General features: G+C 46.9%; 1 protein-coding gene across 1 annotated transcript in view; it reads right to left on the reverse strand.

The window, feature by feature from the left end:
• The window catches only part of LOC148443113 (unconventional myosin-Id-like), a gene marked incomplete at its 3' end in the record, with an annotated part of 199590 nt that overhangs the window by 60470 nt on the left and 122333 nt on the right, over positions 1-16787 (reverse strand). The window contains exon 14 of the mRNA XM_088463194.1: positions 8883-9015. Within this exon, the coding sequence (XP_088319320.1) occupies positions 8883-9015 (133 nt within the window). The remainder of the gene's footprint in view (positions 1-8882; positions 9016-16787) is intronic.

The raw sequence follows: 16787 nt of genomic DNA on the forward strand, positions 1-16787 counted from the left end.
TCAGGGAGACAGGGAGATTGCTGCTATGTCAGGGAGTCAGGGAGATTGGTGCTATGTCAGGGAGATTGCTGCTATGTCAGGGAGTCAGGGAGGTTGCTGCTATGTCAGGGAGATTGCTGTTATGTCAGGGAATCAGGGAGATTGCTGCTATGTCAGGGAGTCAGGGAGATTGCTGCTATGTCAGGGAGTCAGGGAGATTGCTGCTATGTCAGGGAGTCAGGGAGATTGCTGCTATGTCAGGGAGTCAGCGAGATTGCTGCTATGTCAGGGAGTCAGGGAGATTACTGCTATGTCAGGGAGACAGGGAGATTGCTGCTATGTCAGGGAGACAGGGAGATTGCTACTATGTCAGGGAGTCAGGGAGATTACTGCTATGTCAGGGAGACAGGGAGATTACTGCACTCTTCAGGGAGTCAGGGAGATTGCTGCTATGTCAGGGAGATTGCTGCTATGTCAGGGAGTCAGGGAGATTGCTGCTATGTCAGGGAGTCAGGGAGATTGCTGCTATGTCAGGGAGTCAGGGAGATTGCTGCTATGTCAGGGAGACATGGAGATTACTGGACTCTTCAGGGAGTCAGGGAGATTGCTGCTATGTCAGGGAGATTGCTGCTATGTCAGGGAGTCAGGGAGATTGCTGCTATGTCAGGTAAACAGGGAGATTGCTGCTATGTCAGGTAGACAGGGAGATTGCTGCTATGTCAGGGAGTCAGGGAGATTTCTGCTATGTCAGGGAGTCAGGGAGATTGCTGCTATGTCAGGGAGACATGGAGATTACTGGACTCTTCAGGGAGTCAGGGAGATTGCTGCTATGTCAGGGAGATTGCTGCTATGTCAGGGAGTCAGGGAGATTGCTGCTATGTCAGGGAGTCAGGGAGATTGCTGCTATGTCAGGGAGTCAGGGAGATTGCTGCTATGTCAGGTAGACAGGGAGATTGCTGCTATGTCAGGTAGACAGGGAGATTGCTGCTATGTCAGGGAGTCAGGGAGATTGCTGCTATGTCAGGGAGTCAGGGAGATTGCTGCTATGTCAGGGAGTCAGGGAGATTGCTGCTATGTCAGGTAGACAGGGAGATTGCTGCTATGTCAGGGAGACATGGAGATTACTGGACTCTTCAGGGAGTCAGGGAGATTGCTGCTATGTCAGGGATATTGCTACTATGTCAGGGAATCAGGGAGATTGCTGCTATATTAGGTAGTCAGGGAGATTGCTGCTATGTCAGGGAGTCAGGGAGATTGCTGCTATGTCATGGAGTCAGGGAGATTGCTGCTATGTCAGGGAGATTGCTGCTATGTCAGGGAGATTGCTGCTATGTCAGGGAGTCTCCCTGACAATGACGGAGAGTTGGAGAGTATGACCTGTCGAAGCTGGATAATTGGCTGAGACAAGATCAGTTTAAAATTGAATCGCAGCGACGCCATCTTGCGACTGGCCGCAAGACGCCATCTTGGAAATGAGATCGCAAGACGCCATTTTGCGAATGGCCGCTCAAGCACCATTTTAGATAAATTCACATTTAAGTACATATGGCGATATTACTATTAGCACCATGCGATTGCATCTTTCACCATTCCTCATATACACATTAATACGCACAATTGCGCTGTTAACTAGTCGCATATTAGCGAATGCATAAGATCCTATATGAAAACGCTGTTTATTAGCTTTATGCGCACGCATCTGCTCCAAGTTAACTAGCGTCTTTATATCAAACCCCGCATACTCACATTACATATCCAAATACAAGGTTCCATCAGCTTTAAGGTATAAGATTTAAGTTTGTTCATTTAGTATAAATGCTGTGAAATAAAGATTATTTGGTAACTAAGGTTTTATACATGATAAGTAAGCCGTGTTTGGTTTTGTACTGATGCGTACTCTTTCCACAGTATTCCGGTATCATCGGTGTGGAGATCGCATCATGCATTCTCAACTTATGGACCGCAGAGACTTCAAGCAACAAAATGTATATTATATGAACAACTGTTAGGATGTTGCATGAGGCGGGAATCCAGAGACCCTCAGTTGTTAGAGGCTGCGTTGTGTCTATTTGAATCAGCCTGTTAAATGCTCTGTAACAGATGCATCCCCCTTGGGAACCAATGGCATCAGCAACAAACTTCTCTATTGTGTTGTCTATTCCTGGGGGGTATAAATATGTGTGCTCCTACACTGGGTCTTAGTCTTTGTGCTGAATGCTGATTGACGAGGGGTTTCTTGCTGATACCCAACATCTGGTCCGGAAGCGTTGCGTATGTATTCTGTACTTGGGTCTGTATAATTCCTTTGCGCCGACTTGTGTTTGGATCAATAGCGTGTAACTGACTGTACTTTTACTTGAATAATACTTTGTGCATTGGAACCACATGTTCTAAGTCTGGAGTCTTTATTTACTGTATGACTGCGTACGCAAATTAGCGTCATCCTTAGAAGGTATAGGCAGGATATTAGAAGGAATAGATAGGATATTAGAAGGTATAGGAAGGAGTGTATAGAGGTTCTAATTCAGTATCGTTAGTTGGGGGCTCGTAGTGAAGTCACTTACCTACTCACACGGCACATACGGTTATCGATATCTCAGAAAAGGGTGGAGTGGCCACATGCAGGGTTTACCTGCAACCACTTTGTGCTGAAAGATCGCTATCCGTTTTCGTGTGAGCCAAGGAAGCTGACTAGAATCCAGGGAGAGGAAAAAGTTTGTTTTCCTTTGTTGATAGAACCTAACGTTTAAACGGGTGCCGCAGTATTGAGTACGCGGCTGAAGTCGCAGTTTTGCGCACAGCAAAGACGCACTTTTGCGAACGCAGCTAAAAAGTTGTCATACGGTTGTGTGGTAGTCGCATTATTGTGTATGTGACTGGTCGCACAATAACGTATACGTACTTCCGGTTGTGCTGCCACGTGTTTAAATAAAGCCGTTGAGGTTTACATTTTTAAATTGTTATCAATATCTGGGTTAACGTGTATTTTTCTGTGCAGGAAAAAGTATGTAACAGTGAGTATTTGTTGGACAAGGTTAAGGGTATCGTATGATCCTTAAGGGCTAGGTGCAAGGGTTAGTCTAGCTTCTCGGTAAGTAGCTTACCGTTCTATACACAGTAGCAGGTGTACATGTTGTCTTTGTTGTAGAGAGGTGCATGGAAGTAGCCGACTTAAACTTCCATAGGTGTGGAAGTTGCCTTACTAAATCTTATCCGGGTGTGGAAGTTGCCTTTTTCAAATATTATCCAGGTGAGTGGGCACTGCCGTTTAACTCGTCCACAGATAAGTGAAAGTATCTTGATTGTCTTTCACCAGTTTAAATCTTTATTGAAAAGCATAGGAGTTGTCTCAGAATGGGAGCCGCACAAACAGTAAAGATGTTAGGCAATAATGTGCTGCTAATGGAAGCGCCGATTGGATTGGCCCGTCGTATTATGCATACTAAGTATGGTACTTATGCGATAAGGTATTGTGATGTATGGTTTAAAATGACGATGAAGAATTGGTAGTTTTGATAAAAATGTACTAGATAATGTCCGGGATCACATCAGTCTGATGCACTCCCGAGAGAAAAAGGTCAAATATTATGAACGTTTAAAGTTGTGGCAGCATGAAGGGGATGTGTGGCTTAAAAATGCGCAAGCAATGCAAACTAGCGTTGCGAGCGCATTGCCAGAGAATACATCCGCGACGCTGAATTGCAATACGGGCGAGCCACAAAATGGCACGCACATGCAGCAAGGTAGCGTTGTGGGGAGTATTGCCAGCAGTTCACGCTTACCACCCCCACCTTATGTGGATGGAGGTGCAAGTACAGTTACCAAAAATACCCATAAAAATGTAACAAGCAATTTATACCCTCTCTTATGCAACCATAAAGAAAATGTTTATGATGTGGATGATGAGCCTATTGTAATGTCTGCCATTTCCCATGCTGTGCAAATGATAGATGCTGCATCACCACAATCACGAGTGGTGCCGCCATCTCCATCGGTAACAGCAAGGGAAGTGCTAACACCCTCTGCAGGCTATCACCCAGTACACTGGGATAGAAGATATTAAAGATAGCACTCACCACAGGGGAATGATAGTCACGGCACTCATGGATGGTCTGAAAGACAATTTAAAGACTCGGGTTCAGACCTCAAAGCCTGGCTGGAGGGGACTCACAATAGATACCCTCATAGAATCTGCCATAGAACATGATAAAAACATTTCAAAGAAGAGAGAGACCCAGAGCGAAAAACTAATGGCTGTCAGTATCCAAGCTCTGGAGGGAATGACGGTAACATCACAGCCAACAGACACACTCGCACCTGCACACACACCTGAACAGTTATATGTCCTCACTAACCCCACGCAACAACAAACACAGCTCTATTCCCCTAACCCAATACAACCACAGGTCCCATACTACTCACAAACTTCATATCCCCCACAATACCTTTACCCCCCCTATCCTTACCCATATCCACCACCTTTACCCTCTGCTCAAACCTCACAACAACACATGTCTTCACCCCATATGTATTTTCTAATTGGGTTGAGGCCTACCCAGCGGCCACTAATACTGCTGCATTTACTGCCAAGAAAATAGTCCAGGAATTTGTATGCAGGTACGGTATCCCTAAAATCATCGACAGTGACAGTGGTACTCATTTCACAGGTGATGTTTTTCAAAATATGTGTAAGCTGATGGGTATTAATAGCCGACTTCACACCCCCTACCGACCGCAAGCCAGTGCCAAGGTAGAGAGGATGAACGGGACTATTAAAAATAAGTTAAGTCAAATCATGGCAGAGACTTGACTAGGATGGCCAGAAGTGTTACCTTTGGTCCTACATAGCATAAGGACCACTCCTAGACCTCCTCTAAATCTGTCCCCATTTGAAATACTGCTCGGTAGACAACCTCATTTGATTATAAGTCCACAGGAAGACTTGAAGGGTAACAACGAGGTAACTGTAAAGTATCTTATATCAATGAGTAAGCAGTTAAAGCAACAGCAGCAGAAACTGAAATTGTTGTCCAATGATATGCCTGAAACTAACTGTCATGATGTTGAACCAGGAGAATATGTTATGATCAGATATTTCTTACGTTCAGGTTGTTTGACTGATTGGTGGGAAGGTCCGTACCAGGTGCTGCTGACAAGTACTACATCTTTGAAGGTGGCCGAGAGCGATACCTGGGTCCATTCCACTCACTGCAAAAAGGTCAATCAACCGGTGGAGAAACAAGTCGGAGACAAGGCTGATAGCGTGGACCTGTCGCTCGCGAGCTTGTTCCAGGAGATTGAAAAGGTCATAGTGAGATACCTGAACTAAGAGAAATTTGCAGGCCTTGTTGTGACAATGGACGGGCCTGCTGTGTTCATTTTCATATTCTAATTAGAGTGTTCACCATCCTGGTCGGTTCGGGAATATCCAATTTCTGTGATGGGGGACCGATTGAGGAGATGGGAGCTGATGGCAGTGCTGATGGAGTGGAGTCAGGAGGAGTGCAATGCCAATCAGGGGAGTGTCTGACCAATCTTAGTACTGTTATTGTCAAGAGAGCTGTTATTCCGGATACTCAGGGACGGTGTGGAGGTTTATCGTCTGAAGATTCCTGCATTTGTGAGCTTTGGGTCCCTAGTTGATGAGAACTGTATCCAACGGTGCCAACCTAAATATAACCCGTACTGGGGTGGGTATCCTTTAAAGGATTATCATAGCATGGTAGGCAAAGTGTTAAATCAAACTGATTGCTGGGTGTGTTCACATGTGCCACAGGGACAGCATAATGTAGGGTTGGTGCCATTTCCGCTGAATATCACGGAAATTTTAGAATTACAAAAAGGGAAAACATTGGATGGAAAATTCCTCCCATCCAAACCACCTCATTTCAAACTCTATCAATTCCAAGTAGATAGATCACTTTTGTGTTTAAACATAACCAACCCCAATAAACCCGGGAGTTGGGAAGTGACGGGGAATAATCAGACGATGACCTTCTCACAAAGAGCTGATAATGAGTCCATAAAACATGATCTGTTACGCTCAATTAAATCTGGTGGGAAACATTTTAGGTATCGGTATACATTGAGTTCCACCAAATAAATTATTGGTAAGGTGCCAGATGGTTATTGTGCTAAAATAATACAGCCAGAAACTTACATGTACCAGATGGAAGACCCAGAAATAGGATTGTTTGCAAGGGAAATGTGCTTTATGATAATGATGCATACCATTCCTGATAATGTATATTTTATATGTGGAAGAAAAGCGTATAAGTGGCTCTCCTCGTGTTCCGAAGGTTTGTGTTACCTGGGAAGAGTAGTCCCAGAAGTTATGACCCTCACACATGTTGAAATGCTTGGTATACATAAGAACACACCATCACCATATCTTCACACACAATATGAACACAGAGGCAAAAGAAATATGATACCTGGTGACGTGCATAAAGCCACTCAATTAATTAGTGAGACAACTGGGTTTCAAGTTTTAGTCGCACTGGATCCCACCAGGATTGCTCGGGGTACATTAAATTTTAGGTATATTCAGGAACTTGCTAAATTGATAGATAATATCACCAAGATGTACAATGACACATTCAGGTATACAGGGAGAGAATTGCAAGCGTACAAGAAAGAACTGGTGCAACACAGGCTAGTGTTAAATTATTTAACTGCTGTTACTGGAGGGTATTGTGTAACGTTGGCCACCCAATTTGGAGTAAAATGTTGCACCTATGTAACCAGTGATACCAGTGACCCCAAGGAGGTGATAGACCGGAAGATGGATGAAATTCTGCATCTAAAATGGGAGTTTCGTAAGAACCATAACGCTTCAGTGGCTGAAGTAAGGGAGAAGATAGAAGGATGGGTTTCATGGCTGAACCCAGTGAAATGGTTCTCAGGTCTAGGGGAATGGGTTCAGGTAGTGATTGCCAGCATAGGCAAATTCTTGATCCTTATACTGATTGTCATCATAATAATTGGCATATGCGTCCGGTGTGTTCCTATTGAAGTTGAAGTGTGGAAAATGTAAAAATAGAGTAAAATGCAAGAAAGAAACTATGATGGTGGTCAGTAATGACAATATGAATACCGAGGTAAATATAGAACTGAATAACAACCCTGAACTAGGAAATACCATCATTTAATGTATTATATTTAGACGTGCATAGAATGTATTAGTGAAATGTTATTTTTAAAACACCTCAGATAATGTAATGTCTCAATTCCCCTTCAAGACTGCCTTTATAAGACTGGTGCATCCCCACACCTGTCACATGATCTTCCAAGATCCGTGGTGTGCGTATAATAGTAGTTTTATGTCCCCACACAGAGGCACATTATTGATGGATTAAGAATCACCTTGTGCCATCCCATAATAACACTAAATAATATGTAAATGTAAGCCTAAATTAAATTCAAAAAGTAGATTGTGATAGCATTTTGTTCGCTATCAAAGGGTGGACTGTCGAAGCTGGATAATTGGCTGAGACAAGATCAGTTTAAAATTGAATCGCAGCGACACCATCTTGCGACTGGCCGCAAGATGCCATCTTGGAAATGAGATCGCAAGACGCCATTTTGTGAATGGCCGCCCAAGCGCCATTTTAGATAAATTCACAATTAAGTACATATGGCGATATTACTATTAGCACCATGCGATTGCATCTTTCACCATTCCTCATATACACATTATTACGCACAATTGCGCTGTTAACTAGTCGCATATTAGCGAATGCATAAGATCCTATATGAAAACGCTGTTTATTAGCTTTATGCGCACGCATCTGCTCCAAGTTAACTAGCGTCTTTATATCAAACCCGCATACTCACATTACATATCCACATACAAGGTTCCATAAGCTTTAAGGTATAAGATTTAAGTTTGTTCATTTAGTATAAATGCTGTGAAATAAAGATTATTTTGTAATTAAGGTTTTATACATGCTAAGTAAGCCGTGTTTGGTTTTGTACTGATGCGTACTCTTTCCACAGTATTCCGGTATCATAGGTGTGGAGATCGCATCATGCATTCTCAACTTATGGACCGCAGAGACTTCAAGCAACAAAATGTATATTATATGAACAACTGTTAGGATGTTGCATGAGGCGGGAATCCAGAGACCCCCAGTTGTTGGAGGCTGGGTTGTGTCTATTTGAATCAGCCTGTTAAATGCTCTGTAACAGATGTATCCCCCTTGGGAACCAATAGCATCAGCAACAAACGTCTCTATTGTTTTGTCTATCCCTGGGGGGTATAAATATGTGTGCTCCAACACTGGGTCTTAGTCTTCGTGCTGAATGTGGATTGACGAGGGGTTTCTTGCTGATGCCTAACATCTGGTCCGGAAGCACTGCGTATGTATACTGTACTTGGGTCTGTATAATTCCTTTGCGCCGAACTGTGTTTGGATCAATAGCGTGTAACTGACTGTACTTTTACTTGAATAATACTTGTGCTTTGGAACCACATGTTCTAAGTCTGGAGTCTTTATTTACTGTATGACTGTGTACGCAAATTAGCGTCATCCTTAGAAGGTATAGGCAGGATATTAGAAGGTATAGATAGGATATTAGAAGGTATAGGAAGGAGTGTATAGAGGTTCTAATTCAGTATCGTTAGACCTAAAATGATTCACTTGCAAAACTGATTTTCCTGATGAACCGAGGACAAGTGTGAATAGGATCCTGTGATTGTTTTACCTTATTTGAGAAGGATGGATCTTAGACCCTGGGCAAACTAAAATCATATGTGTATCCACATGTTATATTGTACTGCTATGGCTGCGTATATTAATGTGACCCACAGTGCATAGGAAACATTCGGGGTGTTCTAGTGATGTATGCAGAGAGAGTCATATGTTACACTTACACACCCAGCCGGTATGTGTGACACTTACCTTACAGGCCAAGTTCTCCACCAGTAGAATGATGGAGTTTTTGAATAGAGTGGCTGCGGTGAGGGGTCTCTTGGTCACCTCACAGATACTCATCTGTCCGTCCGGCCACATCTGCCTGAGAACGGGGTCTTCACTGCAAACAACAAGAGCGGCGAAACGGTCAGATTATGCGGTCAGGATACCAGATAGTAATGGATCAATATTATCCACGTCACATAGGATCCCCCTCGCTGCACAATAGGGGGCTTTGTTAGTAAAAACAGATGCCCGCTCTTAAATATAATTTATTAGCATTTATTTACAAGGCGCCACCAAGTGCCCACTGCTGCCATACAGAGGAGAAATGACAATGAATCACAACCAATGCAATGTAAAAACAATGTAAACGGAATGCACAAGGGGATAATGCAAACAGTGAAATAAAAAGGCAACATACTTAGTGACGTTAAAAAACCAGTATCACCCAGCGCCCTGTGGTGGGCCGATAGAAAAGACCATTGACACAGACAGTGAGTGGGCGCATACTGGAGACAGGGATAGTGCAGGGGGAGAGCAGAAGGGCGAAGGGCCCTACTTGTTAGAGCTTATGGTCTATGGGACACACAAACTACACATATACCCGCTCTGCTCCACAGCTATCTGCACTGCCTCTGTTCCTGGCCCCAAAACCGGTGGATACTAGGACCCTGTGCAGCTCTCCCCCCCCGAGGTTTGACCTCCGACAGACGCTACTGCGTATGAGTGGTCGCGCATTAGTGCCCTGTGTCCCTGTGCTGGCCCTGCACCCTAAAGCCATGAAGTCATGATGTCACGCCTATGGAGGAAGCCCGCCGGCTCTAGGAAGTAGAGCACTGACCGGAGCTTCCTAAGATCGCTCCAGGCAGCTATACAGAGCCTCAGAGCGCACCATGTAATATTTATTCACAGGCTGCAGGCCTGCTTGGCACTAGTGTATGCTGAAACTTACAAGGGGGTTACATTCTGCAACGGCAAAGATACAGTCAGGTGCATAAATATTGGGACATTGACAGAATTTTCATATTTTGGCCTCTAGTCACCACCACAATGGCTTTGAAATGAAACAAACAAGATGTGCTTTACCTGCAGACTTTCAGATTTAATTTGAGGGTAATTACATCCAAATCAGGTGAACGGTGTAGGAATTACAATGGTTTCTATATGTGACTCCCACTTTTTAAGGGGCCAAAAGTAATGGGACTATCAACTCAGAAGCTATTGCATGGACAGGTGTGGGCTATTCCCTCGTTATTTCATTATCAATTAAGCAGGTAAAAGGTCTGGAGTTGATTCTAGGTGTGACATTTGCATTTGGAATCAGTTGCTGTCGACTCTCAATATGAGATCCAAAGAGCTGTCACTATCAGTGAAGCAAGCCATCATTAGGCTGAAAAATCAAAACAAACCCAGCAGAGAGATAGCAAAAACATTAGGTGTGGCCAAATCAACTGTTTGGAACATTCTTAAAAAGAAAGAACGCCCCAGAGAGCTCAGCAACACCAAAAGACCCGGAAGACCACGGAAAACAACTGTGGTGGATGACAGAAGAATTATTTCCCTGGTGAAGAAAAACCCCTTCACAACAGTTGGCCAAATCAAGAACACTCTCCAGGAGGTAGGTGTATATGTGTCAAAGTCAACAATCAAGAGAAGACTTCCCAAGAGTGAATATAGAGGGTTCACCACAAGATGTAAACCATTGGTGAGCCTCAAAAACAGGAAGACCAGATTAGAGTTTGCAAACAACATCTAAAAAGCCATTATAGTTCTGGAACAACATCCTATGGACAGATGAGACAAATATCATCTTGTACCAGAGGGATGGGAAGAGAAGAGTATGGAGAAGGAAAGGAACTGCTCATGATCCAAAACATACCACCTCATCAGTGAAGCATGGTGGTGGTAGTGTCATGGCGTGGGCATGTATGGCTGCCAATGGAACTGGTTCCCTTGTATTTATTGATGATGTGACTGCTGACAAAAGCAACAGAATGAATTCTGAAGTGTTTCGGGCAATGTTATATGCGATTGAGCATGCATTTCACTTGATGAAGACAAAACTGAAGGGAAAATGCCCCAAGAACAAGCAGGAACTGAAGACATTTGCAGTAGAGGCCTGGCAGAGCATCACCAGGGATGAAACCCAGCGTCTGGTGATGTCTATGCGTTCCAGACCTCAGGCTGTAATTGCCTGCAAACAATTTGCAACAAAGTATTAAAAAGTGAAAGTTAGATTTAGGATTGTTTAGTTTGTCCCATTACTTTTGGCCCCTTAAAAAGTGGGAGGCACATATAGAAACCGTTGTAATTCCTACACCGTTCACCTGATTTGGATGTAATTACCCTCAAATTAAATCTAAAAGTCTGCAGGTAAAGCACATCTTGTTTGTTTCATTTCAAAGCCATTGTGGTGGTGAATAGAGGCCAAAATATGAAAATTCTGTCAATGTCCCAATATTTATGCACCTGACTGTATATGTTAGATATCCAAAGGACCAGCAATTCTTACACCCCTATGAAATGATAGCGTTCCCGCTAGGCTGTTTTAGTCCGGTGCCACACTGCGCCCTGCCCGATTTCAAAAGGGCAGAATGCGTCCTGTCCACCTTCGCAGGTGCCTGGCTAAAACAGCCTGCCGAGTGCCGTCCCCACCCGCGGGTCGCAGTGCTCCCCGGAGGGTGAAAATTGCGGGATAGCGATTACCACTGGTGTAAGGATGCTGGGTTCATGCTCCCCGCATCTATTCACAGAGACATGAGCGCTTGGGGGCAGCACGGCTTGTCCGTAAGTGCCGGGCACTTACCCCCAAAAGCGGTGCGCGACAGAGTGCCATATCTCTAAGTCCGGCGCCGGGCAGAATGAACACTAAAATTATTAGGGGTATAAGTTTTTAGAAGTGGAGATGTTGCCTATAGCAACCAATCCGATTCTACTTAACATTTAACTAGCACCTTCTAGAAGATAATAGCTAGAATCTGATTGGTTGCTATGGGCAACACCTCCAATTCTAAAAACTCTCACTTTAGTAAGTCTTTAGGGTACTGGTAGTGCACCAGGGGGTCAGTAATGTTCAATGTGAAAAACATGAAATGAGAAAAGGAAATAAGGCCCTCATTCAGAGCCGGACGCTCTGAGCAGAGCGCACGCTCTGAATGAGGGCCGGCCTCCATAAAAATGGAGCGTCCTCCTGGACGCTCATATAGCTGTGGGTCACCACCCACAGCTCATACGAGCGTGCAGGATGATGGTCGCGATGGTCTTGACCATCGCGACCATCGCCAGTGCGACCAGAAGCCCGTGGTCGGGGTTTTCGACCACAAGCCCTGGAGTGATTTTGGCTCTATCAGAGCCAAAATCACTCCCACTGACATCACTAGTGATGTCAGTGGGGCCGGCTTCTGACGGTAGGCGTTCCCTTGGGAACGCCTCCATCTGGCAGGCACGCCCCCGGCACGCCCACCAAAGGGGGCGTGCTGTCAATCAACATCGACAGCACGCCCCCTTTGATCAGACACAACGAGCGAAGGAAAGTCCTTCGCTCGTCGCGTCTGGCGCATGCGCACCATCGACCCACTTGCGAGCGGACAGCCGCTTGCGAGTGGGTCTGAATGAGGCCCTAAATCTCCTTTTTGGTGCACTCTTACAGTATAACATTTTCTGTCATTAAAACGATATTTGTATTAACCTTGCAAAAAAGTGAAAATGTATAAAAGTACCGGGGACTAGAATAGTCACCAGAGTCCTACAAAGGACATCACTAGGGGATCGTTGCTGCTATATAGAATATTAAGGCAATGTCTAACACAATAAGTAGCAGTGAATGTGCACAATGGGGGATGTCCTGCTAGCATATGGCCATTACAGGACTATCCCTATCCAAATATTTCCTATGACAGTCCTCGGAGAACAGATGGTAGGTAAAGGGATCAATGCATTAAGCTGAAATAGCAGATAATACGATATCTGACCTGTAAAGAAAACAATCGTTTCACTCGCTAGGACGTGTTCACTCCATGCCCTCACCGATAACAGATGGTTTAATAATACCAGTCTATTATGTTATCAGGATTAGTCCATGCGGAGCAATTGCTCTATAAACTAAACAGTAACACCTGCTGCACACTTACGCACTTGGGGTCTGACCGATGGGTAGCGCACTTACGCACTCGGGGCCTGACCGATGGGTAGCGCACTTACACACTCGGGGCCTGACCGATGGGTAGCGCACTTACACACTCGGGCCTGACCGATGGGGATCGCACTTACACACTCGGGGCCTGACCGATGGGTAGCGCACTTACACACTCGGGCCTGACCGATGGGGATCGCACTTACACACTCGGGGCCTGACCGATGGGTAGCGCACTTACACACTTGGGGCCTGACCGATGGGGATCGCACTTACACACTCGGGGCCTGACCGATGGGTAGCGCACTTACACACTCTGGGCCTGACCGATGGGTAGCGCACTTACACACTCGGGGTCTGACCGATGGGTAGCGCACTTACACACTCGGGGTCTGACCGATGGTTAGCGCACTTACACACGCGGGGCCTGACCGATGGGTAGCGCACTTACACACTCGGGGTCTGACCGATGGGTAGCGCACATATGTACTCAGGGTCTGACCGATGGGTAGCGCACATATGTACTCAGGGTCTGACCGATGGGTAGCGCACTTACGCACTCGGGGCCTGACCGATGGGTAGCGCACTTACACACTCGGGGCCTGACCGATGGGTAGCGCACTTACACACTCGGGGCCTGACCGATGGGGATCGCACTTACACACTCAGGGCCTGACCGATGGGTAGCGCACTTACACACTCGGGGCCTGACCGATGGGTAGCGCACTTACACACTCAGGGCCTGACCGATGGGTAGTGCACTTACACACTTGGGGTCTGACCGATGGGTAGCGCACTTACACACTCGGGGCCTGACCGATGGTTAGCGCACTTACACACGCGGGGCCTGACCGATGGGTAGCGCACTTACACACTCGGGTCTGACCGATGGGTATCGCACTTATGCACTCGGGGCCTGACCGATGGGTAGCGCACATATGTACTCAGGGTCTGACCGATGGGTAGCGCACTTACACACTCTGGGCCTGACCGATGGGTAGCGCACTTACACACTCGGGGTCTGACCGATGGGTAGCGCACTTACACACTCGGGGTCTGACCGATGGGTATCGCACTTATGCACTCGGGGCCTGACCGATGGGTAGTGCACATATGTACTCAGGGTCTGACCGATGGGTAGCGCACTTACACACTCGGGGCCTGACCGATGGGTAGCGCACATACGTACTCGGGGCCTGACTGATGGGTAGGGCACTTACACACTCTGGGCCTGACCGATGGGTAGCGCACTTACACACTCAGGGCCTGACAGATGGGTAGCGCACATACGTACTCGGGGCCTGACCGATGGGTAGCGCACTTACACACACGGGGCCTGACCGATGGATAGCGCACTTACACACTTGGGGCCTGACTGATGGGTAACGCACATACACACTCGGGGCCTGACTGATGGGTATCGCACTTACACACTCTGGGCCTGACCGATGGGGAGCGCACATACGCACTTGGGGCCTGACCGACGGGTAGCGCACTTACGCACTCGGGGCCTGACCGATGGGTATCGCACTTACACACTCGGGGCCTGACTGATGGGTAGCGCACTTACACACTTTGGGCCTGACCGATGGGGAGCGCACATACGTACTCAGGGCCTGACCGATGGGTAGCGCACTTACGCACTCGGGGCCTGACCGATGGGTAGCGCACTTACACACACGGGGCCTCACCGATGGGTAGCGCACTTACACACTTGGGGCCTGACCGATGGGTAGCGCACTTACGCACACGGGGCCTGACCGATGGGTAGCGCACTTACGCACACGGGGCCTGACCGATGGGTAGCGCACTTACACACTCTGGGCCTGACTGATGGGGAGTGCACATACGCACTTGGGGCCTGACCGACGGGTAGCGCACATACGTACTCAGGGCCTGACCGATGGGTAGCGCACTTACACACACGGGGCCTGACCGATGGGTAACGCACATACACACTCGGGGCCTGACCGATGGATAGCGCACTTACACACTTGGGGCCTGACTGATGGGTAACGCACATACGTACTCAGGGCCTGACCGATGGATAGCGCACTTACACACTTGGGGCCTGACTGATGGGTAACGCACATATACACTCGGGGCCTGACCGATGGGTAGCGCACTTACACACTCGGGGCCTGACCGATGGGTAGCGCACATCTCCCGTGTTTTGGGGTTTGCGCATGCCCCCATCACTCAGGGGCCCCCCTGCCAGTCACCCACTGCCTTTTATAAACAGAACAATAATAAGGGGAGAGGTGGGTGTTGCGCTGACATCACACTGGCACAGGCAGTACAGCATGGCACAGGCAGTACAGCAGGGGAGCGAGGATGCCCCAGATTAGAGATGTCCATCAACCATCAATAGTTAGGAACCTTCCATGGTTAACTACTGATGGTTTTGCCATCAATGGCAGAGATCCAATGGTACTCCTCTGCGATGGCTGACTGGGAACCGATGTTTACGTCTAATTCCCAATGGCACTGATCGTTGCCCCCCTTCCCCCCCAGTAGCCCGCTAAGCCATAACTCCCCCACCACTGACTGGTCTGCTGTGCCCCCCTGCAGCGGTGACCATCGAGGGGTGCAAACCATCGGTTGTGCTCCATCCATGGTAATAAAATTCTGAAAAATCTATGGTGACCATTAATGGGCAGCCCACCGATGGCCATCACTATCGCAAATCAGGCTGAGCTGCTTCAGGGGTTAGGGGAACTGAGCCCTGATTGAAAGAGCTCATCACATGATCCTCTACCCCCTCCCCCTGCTCAGTATCATGAGTGATTACACCAGTGTCTGCCTGCGGCAGAGATAGGTCTGCTGCCGTACATTTGTCCTTTTTGTTTTGCATACGTTCTTTTATTACTGAACTGTGAAAGCATCCAGCATCTATATATATCTATATCTACAATGGTAGATAGTCCGGCACTAGATCCTTCCATAAGGATGATGGCTCCGGTGCCTTTCCAAGAATAAACTGAACATAAATGCAAGGAACGGACGGCACTCCAAGTGCCGTCCGTTCCTTGCATTTATGTCTATCTATATATATATATATTTATATATATATATCACAGCCAAGCCCCGGCACTCCCATTCCAAATGTCCAGTACCTTGCTCTGGTGCCCTCCTAGAGGGTCGGCAACCTCACAATATAGCAATATATAACAAGAGGCGGCACTCAGAGTCTTCTCAATCAAAAAGTGATCCCCATTACAGGGTGTTTTATTGGGTCAACGTTTCGGGGACTTAGGACCTCATTCAGAGTCGGTCGTTGCGGCCGCACGGTCGTACGCCATCGATGTTCACTAAACTGCGCATGCGTAAAGTTCGCAATGCGCGTGCGCAAACTAGCTGCTACAATCAGAAATTTCTCTCTCCTTGAACACAGCCAGGTCTTTAGTTTGAGTGACAGAATGAGGCGTTTGTGGGTGGTAACAGGGGAAGGTGCTTGAAAACGGGGGAGTGGAGATCCGAACGCAGGCGTACCTAATTATGCGAACAGCGTTTTATGGGAGTGCATACGGATTATGGGAGTGCATAATTAACAAAGTAGTGTCATGGCACACGTGACATGGGAGGTTTGTACACTGACCTGATCGTAGTGCTTAAGAGAGGGTATGGTCAACCTTAAGCTCTACGACCAGTCCCAATGGTTGCCAATGGTCTCGATTAATCCTTGTATGGCCGGAGATGACGTGTAATGCGTACGAGAAGGGGGTGTATTTTTGGTCTTACGGCCGCATCCTCCCCTT

Source organism: Taudactylus pleione, unplaced genomic scaffold (assembly GCF_031769625.1).
Source record: "Taudactylus pleione unplaced genomic scaffold, aTauple2 ptg001330l, whole genome shotgun sequence".
Lineage (NCBI taxonomy): Eukaryota > Metazoa > Chordata > Amphibia > Anura > Myobatrachidae > Taudactylus > Taudactylus pleione.